Consider the following 22,383-nt stretch of genomic DNA (forward strand, 5'->3'; position numbering starts at 1 on the left):
ACAATGGAGGCAGTGTATGCAAATCTCTCATATGCATAGTCATTGTGGACATCCTGAAAACCTGCCTGGCTAGGTGTGCCCTCAGGACTGGGGTGAGACCCACTACTGTAGTGGAGTTTTAAGTTAAGGACATTTTGGTTTACAAATAATCCTCCTTAGCCTGTACAATTGTTTTCACTTGCCCTAACTGCAGCTGCTGGATCTGAAACCTTACATTCTAGTTTCCCCTCCCAAGAAAGAAAACAAATGACCAGCACTTCAGTTCCACTTGTTTTATTACTAACGATGTGAGGCTGCTCAACCAGGCTGCCACAATCCAGGCTTGGGGGTGCCTCTCAGACATCGAGTCCTTTACATTCACGGTCAAAAATAAATAGAAGGCAGAAAACTACTTTCAGATCTCTCACTGGTTTCACTATAAACCTTTAGAGAACTATACTTACTCATTTATTAGCATCCATTTATTAATGAAAAAAAAAACCATATTAAACAAACATTTTTCATTTTATTCTCAAACTTTTCAGTTTACAGGTTTTAAAAAAATTCTTCTCTCAACAAAGTTATAATTCCCTTAGCAGCAGCCTGACGTGCCACTTGAGGGACTCTCTCATAGACAGTCTCGTATTTGAGAAAGCTAAATCAGATTACACATTACAGCCTTCTTGGCACTCTCCATAGGAAATATGCACTTACCAGGAGTGCATATTGGTCCCTTTACGAGTTGGTCTGTGCCTGAAGTCCACAAAGCACTCCCCTCAGGCTCACTGCTTCTAAAACTTGATTTAAACAGAAGGCAGACCCGTGCACACCTGCTGTATCTGGGACACCGACGACTCCTGGCAGCTCGGATCAGTTGCTGTGGGATCGTTCCTCACTCAGGTGTATTCACAGAGGTGACCACAGCCTGCTGGACAGTGAGAATTGGTCCACAGCCATTTCATGATGTGATGCAGGTGGCCTCCATGGCTGCAACCCTGGCACCACACGAACAGGCCCTTCACCACATGATGGCACACAGCGCACATGCTGGCACACTGTCGGCACCTGACACAGGAAGAAAGAAAATGAGCAGACAGCAGTGAAGATATTGGCCCGTGCCCTGGAGCTCAAACAGCTGCTCTGTTTACTTCTTTACAGAAAACGGGAAGGGAAAGGCTGAAAAAGAGGAAGCAGAGCAATTGTTCTGCTCCCTACTCGCTCCCTCCCTCGCTGAGCCAATAGAAGAGGGTGAGGCTGAGCCCAGTGCGGGTGGCAGATGAGAAGCAAGAGCAGAGCTCTGTACTGTTGTGTCCTGTACTCTACTCTCCTCCTGTCCTTTTATATGTCAGCAGACAGACAAAGCCATAGTGTGATCCCAGGACTGAGCAATCATCTGAGAGCAGAGTGGGGGCGAAAGACAGGCACCCCACGGCACAAACAGGGAGGGAGAAGAGATAGATGCTGAAAGGGGGGTGGTGGGGGACAGGAGAATGGGGTTGAATGCTAGGGGGGAGTATGAGAAAGGGAGCTGAATGCAGTATCCTCCCCCATTTCCCTGAAATCGGCAATGCAAACGGGATGGCTGAGGTGATAAAAAGAAGCAGGTTATGGGAATACATGAGACTCATGGGGGAGAAGGGGATGTTTGTGGGGAGAGTGTGCACAATACATGGGGATGGGATGCAGAGGAGCTGGTGATAATGGGATGTAAGAGAGAACCGGAGGGGGAGGAATCTTTGGGAAAGAAAGCCAGAAGTGGGGGTAGGGCAGAGATGGTGATGGTGGGTGTGTGGGGGGAAGTGAGGTGGAGGGGGGAGAGAAGGAGAGCCCGATCCAGATATTGTGAGGGTGGGAAAAAAGTATGCAAGGGAATGACTGGGGGTGAGAGGGGGATGGGGATGGGGATAACTGGAGGTAAGGGAATCAGAGTGGGGATGCTAGGCGAGGAAGACAAACTGGAAGAGATGGGAGAATGAGAGAGATGAGATGGGAGCCAGATAGCAGGAGGGGGTACAACTCAGTGAGGGGGATATGAAGGGTGAGAGTTGGGAAAATGAAGTGCGAGATGAAGGATAAGAGGAATGAGAATGAGGTGCGAGAGGTCAGAGAATGAAGTGATGATGATTATAGAGGGACAGACAAAGCAGAGAAGAGAAGGACAGAAAATGATAGAGATAGGACAGAGAGAAAAAGGGGTGAAATGGAAAGGAGAGCCTGGAAACGGAGTTAGGAGAAGACAGATGATGACATCAGGAAAAAAGAATCAGAAGCCAATACAAAAGAAACCCCACCCACTTAAATTAGATAAAAGCATTTTTATTTTTAGTCTAGTGCAAGGGTGGCCAACTCTTGTCCTCAAGAGCTACAAACCGGCCAGGTTTGCTGGATATGCACAATGAATATGCATAAGATAGATTTGCTGGCTCGGCTGCCATTGTATGCAAATCTACCTCATCCATATTAATTGTGTATATCCAGGCCTGTTTACGGCTCTTGACTGGAGTCTGCTACCCCTGGTCTAGTGTAATGCTTCTCAACTCAGTCCTTGAAGCACACATATCCACAATGGATAAATTTGATTACACAGAGTCTCCATGGTATGCAAATCTCTCATGCATTTTCATTGTGGATATCCTGAAATCCTGATTGGTTAGGTGTGCCCCGAGGACTGGGGTGAAAAGCACTAGTCCAGTGACTGTAATATCTAATAGCTGTATGGCTCCTAGACCAAACTGGAGTCGCCATAGGATGTAATGGCTTTTATTGGATTATCCAAAAATGTTATGCGTGAGCTACTGGGAACAGGTAGAACATTTCTTCTGAAAGATCATCCGATGAAGTGGTTTTAAAAGCTCATTTACAATATTTTTAGATAATTCATATGCTGATCCAGTAAAAGATTTCAGAATCTGCACAGAATCCCATGACTGGAATGTAATTTGCAGTGTAATTTATTGTATGCTCTATGTATAATTTATGTTTTGTTATAGTGAGAGAGACTGTGGAGGGCTAAATGGAAGAGAACTGATGGGAACCTCAAGAAGAACCTGGCAGCACATTACTGATTGTGCAAGCATTAGCCAGTACAGTGTATACCCCTGGCTCTTCCAGTGTTCTCGGTACAGAATTCTTAAATTATCCCTAGAACGCCAGCAAGATCTCAGTAATGGCCTGGGTGGCTGATGCAGGATGCTGAATTTAATTATATCTTAGGGAGAGGCTACATGAGCCAATGTCCTAGCAACACCTTTGATCCCTGCATCTCCCTTGACTCAAGGGACCTTCCAGAGCAGCTGTCTATCAGGGTCATGAATTTCCAGGGATTGTAAAAGTGTAGACCCTAACATTGATCCTCATAAGCCACCATGTCTGGCTTTCAGAATACCCAAACTATGTAAAGAGACCTGGTTTACAGGTCAAAATGTATACAAATATATCTATATCTACAGTATATCTATATATTCACACACACAGATATTAATGGAAATGCCCATCCAAAATAAATGGGGGGAAAATGGCATTTATGCGAGAAGCCTCACTCCCCCAAAAGCAGACCCAGAACTCCTGTACTTAGCATGCATATTTCCGCATCATTTCCCTGCCAGACCCAGAACTCCTGTCCTTGTCCCAGAAGGTGGAATTAACAGCACATATACCCGCAGAAGGAAAGGGCAGTCTAGTGCCCTGCAGTTTATGTAGGCACAGGGCCCTGCAAGAAATGCCCAAACCATTTTCATTCATTTTCTTCCTTAATTAACATTCCTAAAAGACAATGTTCACTGGGATAGCAAGAGGAAAGCCTATGCAACTAAAAGCAATCACATGTATTTCAAAGACAAAGCAAATAAGCTTTTTCCAGCATGACACATGCAATGGCCAACTCTGCACAGTAGCAAATTATACTGTATATATAGAGAGATCATGAACATTCACTGATAATATCCTGAAAACCAGATCCTTAGGTGACCGACAAGGACCAGATCTGGGGATCTCACCTCTAGAGCATAACAGATCATACCCCAAAAAGGTCCATGAAAATGCACTAAACTTTGTGTCAGGACCTCTACCCTTTTCCATCTCTAGGCATGCGCAGCAGGTTACCAAACCTCCCCCAAGGCCGGGATTGCGACAAGGAGGCGCAGTGTGTTGGAAACGAACATGAATAATGCAGTTCTCTTCTATCTCAAAACAGGAGGTTCCTCCAGGCTAAAATAGCCCTAGAACGAATGAATGCAGGGGTAGAGTTTGAGGTGTGCTATAGGAGGAAGTTCATTGATTTTCAAGTGTTACCTATTGAGCCCACTTTTCTCTCTCTCACATCAACTCATTGAGCAAACTCAACTCTCATAAATCCAGTTAAGCACCCTAAGAAATCTACCTAACACCCTTTTCCCCAGTCACCCTTTCATCACAGCCTAGTGTCCTTAAGCACAGATTTGAACGATAGGATCACCACCTCACCTTTGTATGATCCAGACCTCAACAGCATTCCCATCCCAAGTGACCCTGCAGTCCCAGTCCCAGATCCAGCATCCCCATCCCAAGTGACCCAGCATTCCCAGAACCAGCATCCCAAGCAACCCACCTGTCACAGATCCAGCCTTTGTTGTTCATGGGCCTTTTACAGTTGCTGCAGTTAATGTGCAACGTGGTGGAAGCCTGATTTAGGCAGTTAATGGCACTGCATGTACTCAGTTTGATGACCTGGTTAGAGACGTTCCAAAGTTTAAAGCGCTGCAGTAAGTCAATGTAGGAGGTGTACCAGTGCTCCTGCGTGCAAGGAAACAAGGATTAGATCGAATCCAGCAAATGGAGAGCCAAACCTTGCCAGGTTTTCTGAATTTTCTAATCTTCCCTTCTGTCTGGAATAGCCGAGTTACGATTTCATATGCAGAACAAGCATCTATAACCAGTTCACGTTGTGCTCTGACCCTGCCGAATGGCCGCTGCTAAGCAGGGTCCAGATGCTGCAAGAAGTGGAGCACAGATGCTTCACTGGGGTGCTCTTTGCTCTAAGCCAAACTGAGCTAACAACTCGGCACAGCGCTAGGATGCGCCGTGATGAACAGAGGCCCACATTTAAGATAGAACCCGAGACTTAAAATCCTGTCTGCTCGCCAGATATTTAGAATCAGTCATTTTGAAATGTATAAAGTCACACATCAAGCATTTTATTAATTTTATAATTACCCAATTACAGTGGGCAATCTGAGGAATTAGCAAGGTAGAAAAATGTAAGCAATGTAGTAGACGTCTGGGATCCTAGCTTGAGAAAGACTGCCAAGTTTAATCTATAATAAGCTCCTAGTCCTCTATTTCTCATTACAGTATTCAATTTATACTTCTTGACTCTCTTCTTATATTGTCTGGTTTGGGCTGGCAGGTTGTTCTGTTATATCTATGTTAAGGATCTATTTTATTTTATTTTTCTCTCTCCCCATAAGAAGTACATTCCTGTAAAACTGTGGAATGCCTACATATTCAATAAAAAAAACATTCATTACAAGGACGGGGGTTTGTTTTTTTCCCCATAGAGATTCATTATCTGGTTTACAGTGATGTCATTTTCTGACTGAGGTTTTCTTAGGAGAAAAAGTGAGCGGATAAGGGTCCGCGTGCTCGCGCTACCTGCGTCTGCTCATCAATCTCCCTTCGGATGCGCTCCCCCAGCACGATCAGCACGGACGCCGCCATCTGCACGTCGCCCTGCTCGGCGTAGAAGTGCAGCATGTCCCGCACGATGGGGCTGAAGTAGTCGGCGGGCAGGCGGTTTTCGTAGAGCGAGTGGGAGATGGAGATGAGGGAGAAGGACTCCACTGGCGTCAGGGACACGGTCTCTGCCTCGTTGCCGCTCACGTGAGGGGAGTCCGCCTTGTCCTGCAGGTGGTCCAGCGCGGAGGGATTATCCATGATCTCGTGGCGTAGCGGGAAAGCCTCCTGTGGGAGGATGTATTCCTGTTCCTCAGCTACAAAAGACAAGAGGGTAACTGATTGCGGTCTCTTTCCTCCTGAGACTGTCACTCGGCACAACAGGGTCACAAGGCGTAATTGGGCCAAGACTGCTCTGTTATAAACTATTCCTCCACAAGTGCATGTCATTTCACCATGACCCCCTGCTCCAATTAACGATGATTGGTCAGACTGTGTAAGCGATAGGTCTGTCCAAGAAGAAGTCTGTAATTTGTTGAGGGGGAAACCCTGGTTTAAGGCATTTCTACAAATAGTGAAACACTAACATAGCTATCAGCGTAAAGGAAAGAAGAGTTCCTTTATCCCGTGGACTCTGTATTTATGGGAATCTCACTTACTATGAGGATTTTCAGGGTCCATCATGTACAGCTCATCTTCGTCTCCCTCTACATCTCCAAGAAGATAGTCGGTAGGAATGTCACTACCTTCAGTTTCCTCATTCTCTACAAGAAGAGGAGAAGAGGGCTGCATTACAGGGTTATAACCAAGCAATAGTAGTTGGAAGCAAAGACAGCGTCCTGCTAGCGCCACAGTGAAAAAGAAACCGTGTCTCGGCGCCTAATCTAAGCCCAGAGTTACCAGAATCAGAAAGCAGCTCCTTCCCAACCTGCCACCCTTGCACGGACAGAATTCGTGGGGAGCTTCCTCTCTAACCCCCCCCTCCCCAAACTCCTGCATTCACAGATGAAGGGGCCAGAAAAAGGAATGAATGGGACAGGACTTGTTTCAAGGTTATTAATAAATATTCATCAGGTACATTTGCCCCAAAAATATATCCGATGAATATATTTTGCCCAAAACTCACAATGGCGTAGCCCTTGAGGGGTGGAGATAGTGGCCCAATGTGCGCTCAGAGTTCGTGAAAAGATTATTACCGTCATTATTAATTAACGTAGTGGATGGATCCAGGAGGATGTTTTCCGAACGGCTCTCCCCTTTGTTGCGCTCCAGGCGGGACTCGTTGCCTATCCCAGGAGGAATATCCTTCATGTTAAAGCTAGAGAAAAAAAACCAAACAAACCCTTCTTACACTGGAGAAAGACGCACAGTAAAAGAAATTGCAATCGCAACCTGCCTTTACTCCGAGAGAGAGAGAGAGGCAGCTTAAGATGTCGCTGATTAGGAAAACGCTCTTCCTGCCCAAAACTGGTGACTCAGCACTACCTGTGGAGGGAATACTACAACAGCCGTGGGCTATAATGTGAGGCGACTGGAGCCCTGGCGGATTCCCCTCTCCTTTTAAGAAATCACTCAAGCTTCCTTTCATAGGATTCCCTCTATTGGAGAATGCATACGAAGCTGCACAAATGCCTCACATGGATACACAGGTGTAAACTGCTCACAGCAACTTCATATTCAGCCAGCGAGAGCTACAGGGTGCATTCTGCACTAGGGACGGTAGCATTTCACCTGCTCTTAGAGAGCAATGCTTAGATACACAGACAACAACCCAAGAAACCTTCTGAGGGGTGTGTTTCAAATCTCTCACTGACTTTCTGCATCCTCTAAGGCAGTGCTTCTCAACCTTTTTTCGGCCAGGACACACCTGACAGATGGTTCTCACATGCGTGGCACACTGAACATGTGACCATCACGGGGGCTAAATGTAAACATGCACTCTGCAACCCCCTTCGACCCTCAACAATGGCTGCAGCGCAGAGCTAGGGCATTGCCCTGTACAACTCGCCATACAAAAAAAAAAGATGTTCTGGTGACATTTCAGTAAAAGCAAAACAAATTCCCTCTACTACCAGGCGCAATAGCCCTCCTTATGGAAAAACAGTAATTTACCACTAATGCATGTCCTATTGAGAAAACACAACAGATAAGATTGATACAAATGCCTTCATGCTAGTAAATTACCTCACCTCCGTCACACAGCTAGAACTGACCTTCACCAAGTACAGAAAGACCACAAATTATAAAATATGGAGACAAACTGGAATGGAAAACCAAAACAGCCACTCTGCATGCAGAGCAAACCTGGATAAACGGAAAAGAGAAATATAGCACCAAACATCATAATGCACACAAACTAACCTGCACAAAGTTAAACTTGTATTATCAAACACACTCAAACAGTATTTATTTTATTTATTTTTGGTTTTTTTATACCGATCTTCCTACATTAGATGCAAATCAAACCGGTTTACAAAGAACAAAAACTTGCCTGAAGGCATTACATGGAACAAGGAACGTTTAAGCAACTTTAAGTAACATAGTCAGAGAGATGAATAACCAAGTAAACAATCTGCATTACATAGTAATCAAGGTAAATAAAAATTGAATTACATAGTAATAACGGTCACAAGTAATAAAAGTCAACAAATGAATGATCCAAATTAATTGTGCTTGTACTAGGATCAGATTAGAGAGAAAGGAACTAAGAAGAAATGTAGAAAAATGTAGAAAAACAGTAGCAACCCTATCTATGAAAAGGCAACACTACAAATATTTAATCAGGCCCTAAACACTAATACACCTCCTATAAGGAAAACAGAGCAAGCCAAGCTGCTATATATCCCTACACAGAAATAATTGTAAAGCTATACTAATAAATGTTACAAAACAGCTGATGAACAGAACATCCAACAATTAAAAACTCATAAAAAATCATTAATAATTGTACAGAATCCAAGAAAATATTTTAAAACAGCAGACATCTCATAAAAGAAAATTGTTCCTTACCTGCTAATTTTCGTTCCTGTAGTACCACGGATCAGTCCAGACAGTGGGTTATGTCCCCCTTCCAGCAGATGGAGTCAGAGCAAAAACTCGAAGGGTGCCCTCTCATAGGCTGGGGCACCCTCTGTGTCCCTTCAGTATTTAGAATATCAAAGCAAGAAAGAAATTGTTGGATGGATCAAGTAAAACCAAACTTCAAACTTTAACCATGTATTTTAAGAAACAACAACTTGCAAATTGAACTATCAGTTCTTTACAAACCAGTCCGGAGTCAACTGAACAGTCGAGCTGAGAGTCTATCCCAATCCCAGAAATCCTTAGGGAGGGCATCTGGACTGATCCATGGTACTACAAGAACGAAAATTAGCAGGTAAGGAATAAATTTTCTTTTCCCTGTATGTATCCGGATCAGTCCAGACAATGGGATATACCAAAGCTTCCCTACGTAGGGTGGGCCCCGGATAGCCCAGCTCGAATTACCTGATCGCCAAAGGAACCAAAAACCGGTGGTTGAAGATTTAAACGATAGTGATGTGCAAAGGTGTGCAATGATTTCCAGGTAGCTGCTCTACATATCTCCTGTGAAGAGACCGCTCTGCTTTCTGCCCAGGAAGCTGCTTGAGCACGGAGCGAATGAGCTTTGATGCCCTCGGGAGGTGGTCGACCAGCACCAACGTACGCTGAAGGGATTGCTTCCTTTAACCAGTGAGCAATGGTGGTTTTAGAAGCTTTGTTTCCTCTCTTGGGACCGCTCCACAGGACAAAAAGATGGTCCGATAAGTGGAATTCATTAGTGACTTCCAAATATCGAAGGACGACGCGCTTAACATCGAGCCGTCTTAGTTCTCTAGAATCCTCGTCAGGAAAAGACGGTAGCGCCACTGATTGATTCAAATGAAAGGTCGAAACCATCTTTGGTAGGAAAGATAGAACTGCTCTCAAGGAGACTCCCGAATCTGTGAAACAGAGGTAGGGCTCTATACACGACAAAGCTTAAATTTCCGAGATCCTGCGAGCAGAACAAATAGACACTAGGAAGACTGTCTTAAGAGTGAGATCCTTGAGGATAGCTCTTTTCTTTTCGTCTTCTCAGCCTGCGCCTCTCAAAAGCCAGGCCGCAAGACAGAAGCGATCTGCCCGGTCGAAAAATACTGGACCCTGACATAGAAGGTTCTGCAGATATCCCAGACGAAGAGGACCGTCCACTGAAAGGTTGACTTAAGTCCACAAACCACAGTCTTCGAGGCCATTCCGGTGCTACCAAGATCACTGGCCCTTGGTGAACTTCTATTCTCTGAAGCACCTTTCCCACCAGGGGCCAAGACGGAAACACGTAGAGCAGGAGGTTTTGTGGCCACGGTAGAACCAAAGCATCCATGTCTTCTGTGCCGTGCTCCCTTCTGCGACTGAAGACGCGCGGAGCTTTCGCGTTCCTTTGAGTGGCCATTAGGTCTAAATGGGGGTTCCCCCACCTGTTGAAGAGAAGAGCCACTGCTTCCTTGGCGAGTTCCCACTCCCCGGGATCTATGTGTTGACGGCTTAAGAAATCTGCTTGGACATTGTCCACCCCCGCTATGTGTGACGCCGCCAAACGAGAGAGGTGGAGCTCCGCCCACGCCATCAGCTTGTCTGTCTCCTGAGATACATGCCAGCTTCTTGTCTCTCCTTGCCGGTTGACGTACGCTACTATCATTGCGTTGGAGAGTATTCACATGGCTCGGCCCTGAACTAGTGGGAGGAAACGCTTTAAGGCGAGACGAACCGCTCTGGTCTCCAGACGATTGATTGGCCATGTCACTCGTATGAACGTCCATTGCCCTTGAGTCGACTGCATCTGGCACACTGCTCCCCAGCCGGATAGACTGGCATCCATGGTAACGATCACCCACTGAGGGATCTCCAAGTCCACTCCCTGCAACAAGTGCTCCAGACTGAGCCACCAGTTCAGGCTGTCCTTGGCAACGTCCGGCAGTAGCAAGAGTGCTTGAAACTCCCGTGATACTGGTTTCCAGCAGGAGAGTAGTGCTCTCTGCAAAGGACGCATATGCACAAAGGCCCAAGGAACCACATCTATAGTTGGCCATAGATACTAGTACCTGGAGGTAGTCCCATGCTGTGGGGAGCGAAAGGCAATGGAAGCACTGTACTTGAATGACAAGAGACTGAGCCCGGTCCGGAGGAAGGAAGACTTTGCCCACCTGGGTATCGAAGCGTGCTCCTAGAAAAGTGAGTGTTTACGAAGCAGTAAGACTGCTCTTGGCAAAATTGACAACCCACCCGAGAGAGTGGAGAAGATGCAGGACTCTGTTGATTGCTTGCTGGCACGGGTCCCGGGACTTTGCTCGGATGAGCCAGTCGTCCAGGTAGGGGTGGACCAGAATCCCCTCCTTCTGTAGGCTCACCGCCACCATAACCATAACTTTGGTGAAGGTGCAGTCACTAGGCCGAAGGGCAGGGCCTGAAACTGAAAATGCTGACAGAGGATCTTGAAGCAAAGGAAGCGCTGATGTTCCTTTAGGATGGGGATATACAGATAAGCCTCCATCAAGTCCAAGGAGGCTAAAGATTCCCCTCGGTGTACCGCTGCTATTACGGAGCATAAGGTTTCCATCCTGAAGTGTGGTATCTTGAGTGCTCTGTTGACCATCTTGAGATCCAGGATGGGATGGAAGGAGCCTTCCTTCTTGGGAACTACGAAGTTGATGGAATAATGGCCTAACCCTTGTTCCGTCGAGGGTACTGGGAGGATAGCCCCTAAGTCCAGGAGTCGGTCGAGCATCTGACGCACACTAACAGGGCCAGACTCTCACTCTGTCATGTACATTTTGGACTTTTCTTTGGCTGCTGGCTGCACAGCAGGGCCTCTTCTGCTGCCAGCTCTGGGAAATGCCAATGGCACCACAGGGGCCTTTTCTTCTGCTGCCGGCTCCTGGGAACCACTGTATTTGGGATCTTTCCTGTGGCTAGACTTTACACCGAGGGTTTCCAAAGCTCTGCTGAATGTGGACCCCTCTTGATTTTTGGAGGAATGCTATCCATGGAATTAATGCTGGGAAGGCAAAGTCATCCTTCCAAGAAACAAACGGGTAGATTTTATAAATTTGCTGGATTTTATAAGATACGCACGTAGCCACGCGTATCTTATAAAATTCGGGGTCGGCGCGCGCAAGGGGGTGCACATTTGTGCAACTTGCGTGCGTCGAGCCCGGCGCGTGCTGCCTGTTCCCTCCGAGGCCCCCTGCACCTTCCCCTCCCTAACCCACCCCCCCGGCCCTATCTAAACCCCCCCTACCTTTGTTGGCAGATTTACGCCTGCTGAAAGCAGGCGTAAATCTGCGCGCGCCAGCGGGCTGCTGGCACACCATCACCCAACCCAGGGGCTGGTCCGGAGGCCTCGACCACGTCCCCGGGCCAGCGCCCGCCCCCGGCCCCACCCCAAACCGCCCCCTGACCCCCAGACACGCCCCCGCCCTTTTTATGAAGCCCCGGGACTTACGCGCATCCCGGGGCTGTGCGCGCGCCGGCGGCCTATGCAAAATAGGCGCGCCGGCGCGTGAGTGCCCTGCGCGCGCAGGGCTTTTAAAATCCGGCCCAAAGAATTCTGGCAATCTGGCTTCCTTATTTGGATTCTTTATCTACCTGGACTAGAAGTATACTTCTGAACACTTACTGACGGAGAGACTCACATCTGTGGTTACTGGGAAGGGTGGGTATGGGGAGCTCTCTTTATGTTTATTGTCAACTCTATGAATTATGCTTTCATTGTGTCCAGAGTTCAAACTGACAGGATGCCATTTTGATTCACCACAATTTATGCTAGTGGCGCTCTTTGTTACTGTCGTTATTATTAGGTTGGTATTAATAAACAGTGCTGTTGGATGAAGTCACCCACAAGTAATGGCTAATTCATGAGACTGGAGATGCCTACCCCTGGTCTAAATTATCACAGTTATCAGCTGCTTTTCACCTCTATCACCTGTCTTCTACCCTTATCACTAGCAAAGTTCGTGCTGTTGCCATGGGGCCAGTTTCCCACTCTCTCTCAAATGACACCTATGCTTATGGTTTTACCTGTTCATAAGCGGGAGCGCTGTACCACTCTTCCCCATGCTGTGGTTCAAGTTGGCAGGTGGTACAGTGCCAGGACTGCAGTAAATAATTCTTAGCATTGTCCATGTCTGGGCAACCTGTCTCAGGAAATAAAAGAGATTTAGGGGGACGGATGAACAACAAGGAAAGAAAGAGAGTGGAAATAAAGCAGCAAAAAAAGAATATATCAGGTCAAAGTCACTACATACCAGTAACATTCATGGAAAAGCAGAACCTCCCCCACACAAGCCACATGCTAAGAATACAGTTTGCTTCTTATTGGTAATTCCTACTCCAGCAGTACTGAGCTGGAGAAGTGTCATTTTTCAATGTCATCCCCATCTGCGATTCTCCACACTCCTTGCTCTTTTGTTTCCTTATTCCTAATCCATCTTCTAACCAGATAGTACAGTATTCTTGAATAATAACCCCAAAACAAACCTGGTGCAATTGGTGAGGATCTTCATGGGTGTCAGCTCCAATGAAATGGTAAGACCACGCTCATTAGCACTACAGAGCCCTACAATCCTGTGAGCTCTCCCAATCCTGTGAGCTCTCCCAGCAGTGCCCTTCAAACGTATCAGAATAGAAGCCCTTGCATAGAAATTCAACCCATGCTGAATAGAGAGACTCAAAACCGAGTTATCCAAAAGCATGGAAGAGACTCTCATATTTCCTGTAGCACCCCACCTGATCTGTAACGTATGTGTGCGCCAACGGAAAGGTAAGATCCCACCCTCTCCTATACGCCTTTAGATGGAAAGGGCTTAACCAGGAAAGATGTATGGGTTCTGCTGCAGTCAGGATCTTTCCTTGAGCCCAGACCGATACTCCCTGCCAAAATGATATGGACATACATAGCATAGATGCTAATCAAGGTGTTTACCTGGTAACGACTGAGTTCATTGGCTATCTTGGCATTGTGGTCACATAGCTCTGCCAGTGGTCTTCCAGCCAGGACATAGCGCTTGGCCGTTTCCACAAACCAGTCCATGGAGCTGCTTTCCACATCTGTCTGGAAGACACTCAGGCCACTCGAAATGTTCTCAAATTGTTCCGTGGGGTCAGGCTTTCGCAGGAAAAAGATAGGATGGCGCCTGTCACTCAAGTATGGCTTGCGGTTGGAATCTGAAGAGATCAAGCTCTCCTTGGCTGCAAACGCAAGGTCCCCAAAGAGGCCATAGCACAAGCCTTCGGGGTTGGCTCGGTCAATGGGACGGCTGGCATCTTTGAAAATGTGCTGGTAGAGAGTGCTGTCTTTGGAACCAGACAGAAGAAAGAAGGGGTCATGCAGGTGACGCCAGACAATGCCTGTGGTGACATCCTTGTGCTCTTCAAACATGGCAAAAGGGATGAAAGGCCGGCGCACATCCCACACGTAGATGTTGTGGTCCACCATCATGGAGCAGGTGCCAATGTGGTACTTGCGCTCTGGTCGCCATTTTACCCGTGCCACAGATGCAATCGTCTGCACGCAGTAAATTTCCTTGGCCCTGTTAGTATTCATATCCCAGACCTTCACCATTTTATCCCGGCCTCCTGTGGCCAACCAGCCTCTAAAAGATAAGACAGCAACAGCAGCGTATCAATCATTACAATGGCGATCTCTAAGGGTAAGAAAAAAAAAAATCAGGTCTTTAATGCTAAAATGTAAAACTGGAAACAACAAAATATACTATCAGTGCAGTAAACTTATAAACAATATATGAAGAATTGGGATAAGTCCAGTTACATAAATGAGAATAAGTGTCTAATGGCCCAAAACGTGTACCACAACACAAGAATAACCTGTTACAAGTCTTTAGCTTAATCTAAGTGATTACTGCTCTGCATTACCAAGCAGGAGTTTGAAATTCTGTTTCCAGCTCAATAATCCTGATCTCTGGGCTGGATATGCTAAACCAGCCTCTGGCAGGTTATAACCTGCCTACTGACCATTTAAATACCAGTATGTCACAGTTTAAGGGGAAGATTATTAATCCTCTACATTTACCAGTGATGTCTCCCCAAATCTGTATTGCATTTCTGTGAGGAATTGACACCCTTTTCTCATTATGGACCGATGGGGATGTTCCTTCCTTCCCAGATGCTCTCTTTTCCCAACAGAGAAACTCAGAAATGATCTTGGTGGCACTCACCTGTCCTCAGGGTGCCAGTCGCAGCAGAAAACTGGGCCATTATGGGCTGTGAACATCCGCTCATAGCGGTCTGGCCGTCGGATGTCCCACAGTTGCACGTTCCCATTCTCAAAGGTCGCAGCAAAGGTGAAGTAATCTCGGATACTGAACTGGACGTCCCGTACACTCTCGGACTGACCTGAGGAAGAAGAATTGAGGACGGTGCAGTATTCAGAGAAAATAATATACTGCCTACATTTAAACAGATGTGATGTTTCTTCGAACATCGGTATAGAAAAGCCACAAATAAATAAATACATACATACGATGAATGGCTTAGCATTACTTGACAAGAAAATCTCCCCTATCGTGCATGGAGAAATGCTTCAAAATTGCTTTCTGGAACACTAACCAGCATCAATTGAACTTTTAGGGGCTTGGCCAGTGGCCTACTGGCAGGCAGTGCACTGCCATGCAGAGGACCTGGTTCTCTGCTCTCTGAGCAGGCTGTGGATACTGCAGAGGTAGCATTTACAGCCCCTGGGAGAAAAAGCCCATAGATAACAAACCTGCCATACCATAGAGCTTGTTATAATGTCTTAATCCCAAGTTTTCAATCGGAATGTCACATTTCAGTTTAATGGGAATAGAGCCACTAAGGGAAAAGGTCACCTAAGTTCTTAAATGAAAAAGCATGCAATTCAAATCAACATTAACAGCTTTTGATATTAAAACTGCCACTGTACCTGAAGACCAGAAAGTAGCCAATGTAGTATCGATTTTTAAAAAGTGCTCCACGGGTGATCTAGGAAAATATGGTGAAATTTAAGTGTACCTGTTAAATTTCCTTTCCTTGAGTCCTGACAGACGTGTTATGCTCACCCGCCAGCAGACAGAGGCAGAAAACGCACTTTTATACTAATGTCATCTCCCTCAGCATAGTCTGGTATAGCAGTAGAGGTCATCAGTAGCCTCTTGCCCAAACTAAAATTGTATTAGAATTAATACAAAAATAAAATAAAAACACACACATTTAGCTCATGGAATGAACCAAGACAAAATGCTCTTACCTGAGAAGGTGCTAACTGAGTCCTTCTTGCGCAGATCGAAACATTTCATGTATCCATCCTGAGAGCCACTGAGCAGCATGTACACCTCAGTAGGGTGGAAGCACACCTTATTAACTGTACGTTTGTGCTCAGTGAATAGCTGGTCCTGTTTATTCCGGGATGGCTTGCCCAAGTTCCAGGTCACCACCACACCATTGGTGGCTGCTGTGGCCAACAAGTTTTCATCCATCTGGTGCCAGACTACATCAGCACAGCTGAAATTCAGAGAGGGTCTGCGTCCCACACGCAGGTTCAGCTTCTCAGCAAACTGCTCCTCCTCGATGGAGTAGATCTTAAAAATGTTGCGGCCAGCGACCACTACTTGAGCAGCATCACGGCATACGCTGATAGCATTGGCAGGGGCATCCAGGTGACAAAACATGGTACGGCCAGTTATAGTATTGCCACCAAGAGCAGTTGTCACTCTTGCCATTTTCTCCATGGTCAAACCCTGGCTACATATCCTTTTCCAGACTCCGTTTAAGGCCTCCACAAAAGTGGTGCTTGCTGCTTAGATGTCCATAAAATGGGCCCAATAAAGTCCATAGTTTTGCTTAAAGTAATTTAACTATTAACTTAAAAATGTGGCCTCTTCAGAAGATTACCGCATGCACTAGCATCCAGCCTGTGGAATTCTAAATTTTTGATCTTCATTAACAAGGCATCTAAACGTACCTTTCTGTTATCTCATCTAACAATTGTATTTTAATGAAAGATTCTACAGTTTGAAAAATGGTTTAGCACCCAAGATCTCCTGCTGTCCAGGTCAGCCTCTTTAATCATTTTGGGATCCACAGCTCAAGAAAAGCCATCAAAGGTTTTAAGTCACCATTTGGATAAAACAGAAAAATGCTGTTCTTCAGGCTAAGATAGGGCTCTGGATCCACCTTCCACAGCAAACAAAAAAAGAAGTTCAAAAACAGAGCAGGAACAATTATTGCAAACTCACTATGAATACTAGATAGAGATGGGTGAGTCCGTCATGATTTTAAAACTCTTATCATAACTGGAGATGTGCTCCAAGATTTCCCCATAAGGAAGGCCCTGCTTTTCATCCAATGACTATGTTTTGCACTTCCTGTCAGATGAAATGCTGTCTTTTTTTTTTTATAAGAGAGCTGGATGTGACAGATACTTACTATATATTTTTTCTCTCTTCCCCATCTCCTTAGTCAGTAATGCAAACGTGTGCTCTCTGCTGGTGTGATGGCCTTTATATTGATAAATGTCCTTACCCTATGTGTCTGGGATTTTATCTGCTGTCCTTTGGTTTAGATGTGAAAACGGAGAGTGAAGGGAGCCTCTAAAGGATGGTAATGTCACCTAAAGATGGGATCTGTGTGATTTTGAAAGCTCATTTAATACTTTTTAATGAAGCAAAGAAAAAAAAGTTATATTATAATAACCTATATTAAAGATTTGTTTACAAAGCATCAAAAAAAATGACCAACTGACACAGGGACCAAAAATGACTCTGCAGCATTATTGGGCAATTTTCCCATAGGTTTCTACAAGGAAATTGCTTCATAATGTAATGGTAATTCACACCAAAACAGTTACTAACCTCTATCTGGCAGATGGTAAGCAAACCATATGGTGCCTTAAAAACAAAAATTTTGTTACTTCTTTTTTGTATTCAATAATGCCCCCTTTTTTCTTTGGGAAGCAAAGGAGGGCCCCAAAGAGAGGAATGTTGCAATAGAATATTCTTGATATTGACATAGTAACATAGTAAATGATGACCATTCTACATAGTTATTCCTGTCCACACTACCAAGGATATATCCTAGCGGCCAGTCCACTTATAAGATATCACTCCTTATCCAAGACAATTTGTGTTGTCTTCCTCCTTCGTATGCCTCCCTTTTAGCTGGATGAGCATTCAAGATTCCCTATTTAGGTCGCACCCAGCATTCTCCTACAAAGTTTTACAATCTAAATAAACTACAATACTAGCATAGCCACTGCCAAACATCCAGCCTCCAAAGTCTTTGTGGTCTGTCCAGATGGTACTTCCCCACCACCAACTTGCTTTACAGGGTGATGAAACAGACATCTATGGAGGCAAATGATGTGAGAAAAAGATGATGGGGGTTTGTGTTATTTTCCTCTTTGAGACCAGTCAGATGTTAAATTGGAATACAGTCCTCCTAAAGCTCCAAAAGAAGTAAACTTCTAAATTACATGCCAGCTGGACTCCCCAGCTATTGGTCTAATAGCTCAGTAATAAATCCGATCTGCACAATAGTGCAGAATTGATTTTATAATTCTATCATGAATGATTTTCTGGGATTTGTCCTATGCTCAGTTTGTATGGGAGAGATTCCAGATAGGTAGGTGTCTCATGTCACAAACATGCCACAGAAAACCCATCCCACGTTCTATGATTTTATTTTTTTTTTTAAGATCTACAAGTTGTTTGTTATACACAGGGCGGGTAGATAGTCTGAACACCCATATCTCAATATCTGAAAGCTCCCAGGAGGGCCTTTGGTAACTAAACGCTGGAGAAGTTTTAATCTCCCACTGCAGCGGCTAAGCAGACCCCATTCTGCCCGGATAAGAGGGACCTCGTATCCAGCAGGAGAATAACTCTGTTCTTGTGATAGACCTCCACACCCCCCACCCCACGGGGACACCATGGAAACAATCACCTGGCTTGGGGCAGGGAGAGAGCAAGCCGATCTCCGAGGAAAGCAGTTGTTTTGTAACTCACCACCCACACCCTATCGCCAGCACTTACCTGGAGTCGCCAAAGCTTTGGGACCGGAACTCGGGCAGAGTGGTAACCCACTGCACTGAACGGGTCCGTGCCTCGAAGGCGCCCCCACTTCCTGTTTCCGGTATGAGCCTGGAAGAAGAGTTCCGCCAGACGTAAGCAAAGCCGCTATGCTGCTGCTGCGTGGACTTATAGTTGTAACAGGATCGTAAGACTTCCTGGATCTGTGACGGTGGCAGGGAGCCGTTCCGAATGCCTCCGCCGCTAAAAAGAGAGAGGAGCAGCAGCAGCAGCAGCAGAGGCGCGATCTCGCTCAGGCTCCCGCCGCAGAAATGCAAAGAGAAATGGTAGGCGGCAAAGCTCAAGCTCCTGCCGCTACAAAAGGGGGCTGGGGTGGTGAGAAAGGCAGGGAGGAGCAGTTTCGCTGGCTGGCCAAATAAGTAGTGGCAAGGTTTCCCACTGCCCCCGATATTTCCTTGCTAAACGGGCGGGTGCAAAAGCAGTGAGACCTCATTACCAGCAACGGTTTCAAACCGGAAGGCTTTGCTGATTGATTTCTGCACCTGGCTGTAAAAAAAAGTGAAAGGGCACCAGGGAAGTGATTATGGTTCACTTCTAAGGAAGAACTGGGGGCAGTTTATCGATTTCCATTAATATAAAAGTGATCTAAATGTTGACCCTGTATCCAGAGAGGTTCTGTGGGGAAGCCAAAGGTGACACATATTCCAGAAAAACTTGCCCATGTGAAAAAAGAGACTTCTGGGGGCAGATAGAAAGACAGTAAGGGGATCTAAAGCAGTGTGGTGCTACAGAAATAAAGAAAAAAAAGTTATTTTTGTCAGAAAAAAAAGTTGTTTAGAAGAAAAGAAAATCACTTAAACTTGGCAGACATGGGCTGTGTTCCAAACCTTTGGTACAGCTCTAAAAGAAAACGACTTTGAAGAGAGGGTAAAAGGAAAATTAATTTTCTTCCTGTTGGACCTATCTGCACTAGGGATTTCCTGTTCCACAGCTGTTCGGAGGCTAAGGACACAGCTTCTTTTTTTTCCCTGTGACACCACCTATGATTATAAGGGAGATGTTGCCCTCACTACCAGAGTCTAAAGACAAGAAATTGCATGTGTATATATAAGAAATATAAATGCCATGTTGGGTCAGACGAGCCCAGTATCCTGTCTTTGACAGTGGTCAATCCAGGTCACAAGTACCTGGCAGCATCCCGAAGACTAATTCCAATCCTTCTCATAAAAAATACAGGGCTAAGCAGTGACTTTCCTAAATTTACTTGGCTAATAATGGTTTGTGGACTTTACCTCCAGGAACTTGTCTAAACTCATTTTAAACACACCTCCATTAACTTCTTTCATCACATCCTTTGGCACCAAATTTCACAGTTTATTTGTGCACTTGAGTTAAAAAAAAATACTTGCTGCAGTTTCTTTTAAATGTGCTACCTAGTCCTGTCTCTCTTAGTCCTAGTACTATATTAAAGGGCAAATAACCATTCTCTATTTATCTATTCCACCCCACTCATGCTTTTATGGACCTTTATTATATCTCCTCTCAGCCATCTTTTCTTTGAGTTGAGACCTAACCTAGCATTTCCTCACAGGGAAAGCCATTCCATCCCCTTTATCATTTTGGTTGCCCTTCTCTGTATTTTTTTCTAGTTCCACTATATCTTTTTTGAGATGGGACAACCAGAACTGCACACAATACTCTAGGTGTGGTCGCACCATGGATCGATACAAAAGCATTATGATGTCCTCTGTTTTATTTTCTATTCCTGTTATAATACCTAACATTCTATTTGTATTTTTGACTACCGCTTCACACTGGGCTAAGGATTTCAAAATATCATCCACAATGATTCCAAGATCCATTGCAAGGGTGGCGACACCTAATACAGAACAGAGTATTGTGTATCTATAGTTTGGATTATTCTTCCTGATGCATGACTTTGCACTTGTCCCATTAAATTTTATCTGCTATTCAGATGCCTGAATCCCCAGTCTTACAAGGTTGTCTTGCAATTCCTCACAATTAGCCCATGATCTAACAACTTTTAATAATTTTGTGTCATCTACAAATTTGATCACCTTACTCATAGCTCCCTTTTCTAAATCATTTCTAAATATAATAAAAAGTACCAGTTCCAGTACACATCCCCGGGGCACGCCACTATTTAGCTTTTATTGAGAGAAAAGACCATTCATCAGTCTTACTCTTTGTTTCCTTCCTTTTAGCCAGTTATCAGTCCACAAAACGATATTACCTCATCTCCCATGACAATTATTTCCTGATAAGCCTTTCATGAGGGACTTTGTCAAATGCCTTCTGAAAATCCAAATATACTATATCCACAGATTCACCCTTGTCAACATGTTTAACACCTTAAAAAAAAATCTTAACATTTGTCACCCTCTTTATTTTTTGGGGGGGGAATCTGGATTTTCTGACTGGCCTGACATCATCTGCGTTTCAGGATTGGAAGGATCATTGCCTTTAGTGTATTGGTCAACTAATTGATCCTGATTCTCATGACATTTACTCCTTATCACAACTTAGAGATCAATGGACTCTCCGGTGGCCTAACTTAAGCATGGCAGGAAATGATTTTCTGTTTCTAGTTTTTCAGTTTTGAACTACATGCAGAGGCTGGGCTTCTTGGAGTTTTCATGTTGTCTTTTGTCTGCACATTTACAATTTAAGGTCAACTATTCTGTAATTGGTGACCAAGCTGAGATATTCTGCTAGTGTGTAAGGAACTGTAGCCTCTCATTCATTGTGTTTTCCCAACAGGAAGTGTATTGGTGTTCTAGGGCCCTGTGTAATATTTGTAATGTTACCTTTTCATAGATAGTTATTGCTGTTAGACTCCTGTGAGTTAGTGCTATTATGGTATGGCAGGTTTTTGTATTATGTGCCTGGTATTGGAGAGAATATGTGTTATGTCATCTTAGATGTCACAAATTTTTATGTATGGTGAGGTGTATGAGGGAAATATTCTGCTGTGCCCTATTTACAGAATCATAGGTACAGGATTTATATTGGGTTTGTCTTGCACATACAATGATGAGAATGAACTTCACTCGTATGTTCCAGAGTATGCTGGGTATGATCTCAGTCTCTCAAATTTACTGTTAGTGTTCATCTTAATACTTGCATTGTGCCAAAGAGCTTTTTTCTAAGATTGTACAGTATAAGATGTACAGGCAACATATCAAGTTGAGCTTGGAAGCTCTTTTCAATGAGGCCAGGGATGCCCAATCATTTAGGGCTGTTTCTGTATATTTAGGCCACATTTTCTTGGTTTGTGATTACATCTCTTGGCGTTTGATCTTCTCTCTTTCCATACACAGTACAGAACTATTCATTCCCAGACCAACCAATAAAAAGCTTGATGCTAGAAAACCAGACATACTGGTAAAGGAGAAACAACAAAAACAGCCTTACTAATAGAAGTGTCAGTATTAAGCGACTATTATACCCTATGATTTATGCGAAGAATGTATGTAAGAGGGAATGATGTTAACTATAAATGTAAAATAAGGAAATGGCAGTGGGAGCTGGGGGCAGAGCTTGATGGCACCCTCACTCCCCACAAACAAACCGGCATTTCACTGCCCCTGGAAAGGATGGAGATTGTCAATGTTGCATGCTCCTCAGTGGGCTACTGTACTTAATAGGTTTTGGAAAAATAATCACAGGATTT

General features: G+C 44.8%; 1 protein-coding gene across 1 annotated transcript; it reads right to left on the reverse strand.

Annotated features, from left to right (window-relative positions):
- Window positions 1-257: 257 nt before the first annotated feature.
- Window positions 258-19,177, reverse strand: WDR24 (WD repeat domain 24). The gene is made up of 10 exons (XM_029576099.1): window positions 18,693-19,177; window positions 15,911-16,836; window positions 14,862-15,039; window positions 13,610-14,279; window positions 12,706-12,821; window positions 6,825-6,946; window positions 6,288-6,392; window positions 5,608-5,945; window positions 4,565-4,749; window positions 258-1,044 (listed from the first exon to the last, which is right to left on the reverse strand). Exons 2-10 carry the CDS (start codon window positions 16,389-16,391, stop codon window positions 876-878), a joined length of 2,364 nt encoding a protein of 787 aa, XP_029431959.1. The 5' UTR covers window positions 16,392-16,836; window positions 18,693-19,177; the 3' UTR covers window positions 258-875.
- Between the last annotated feature and the right edge of the window lie 3,206 nt (window positions 19,178-22,383).

The sequence above is a fragment of the Rhinatrema bivittatum genome, chromosome 14 (assembly GCF_901001135.1).
Source record: "Rhinatrema bivittatum chromosome 14, aRhiBiv1.1, whole genome shotgun sequence".
In the NCBI taxonomy this organism is placed as follows: domain Eukaryota; kingdom Metazoa; phylum Chordata; class Amphibia; order Gymnophiona; family Rhinatrematidae; genus Rhinatrema; species Rhinatrema bivittatum.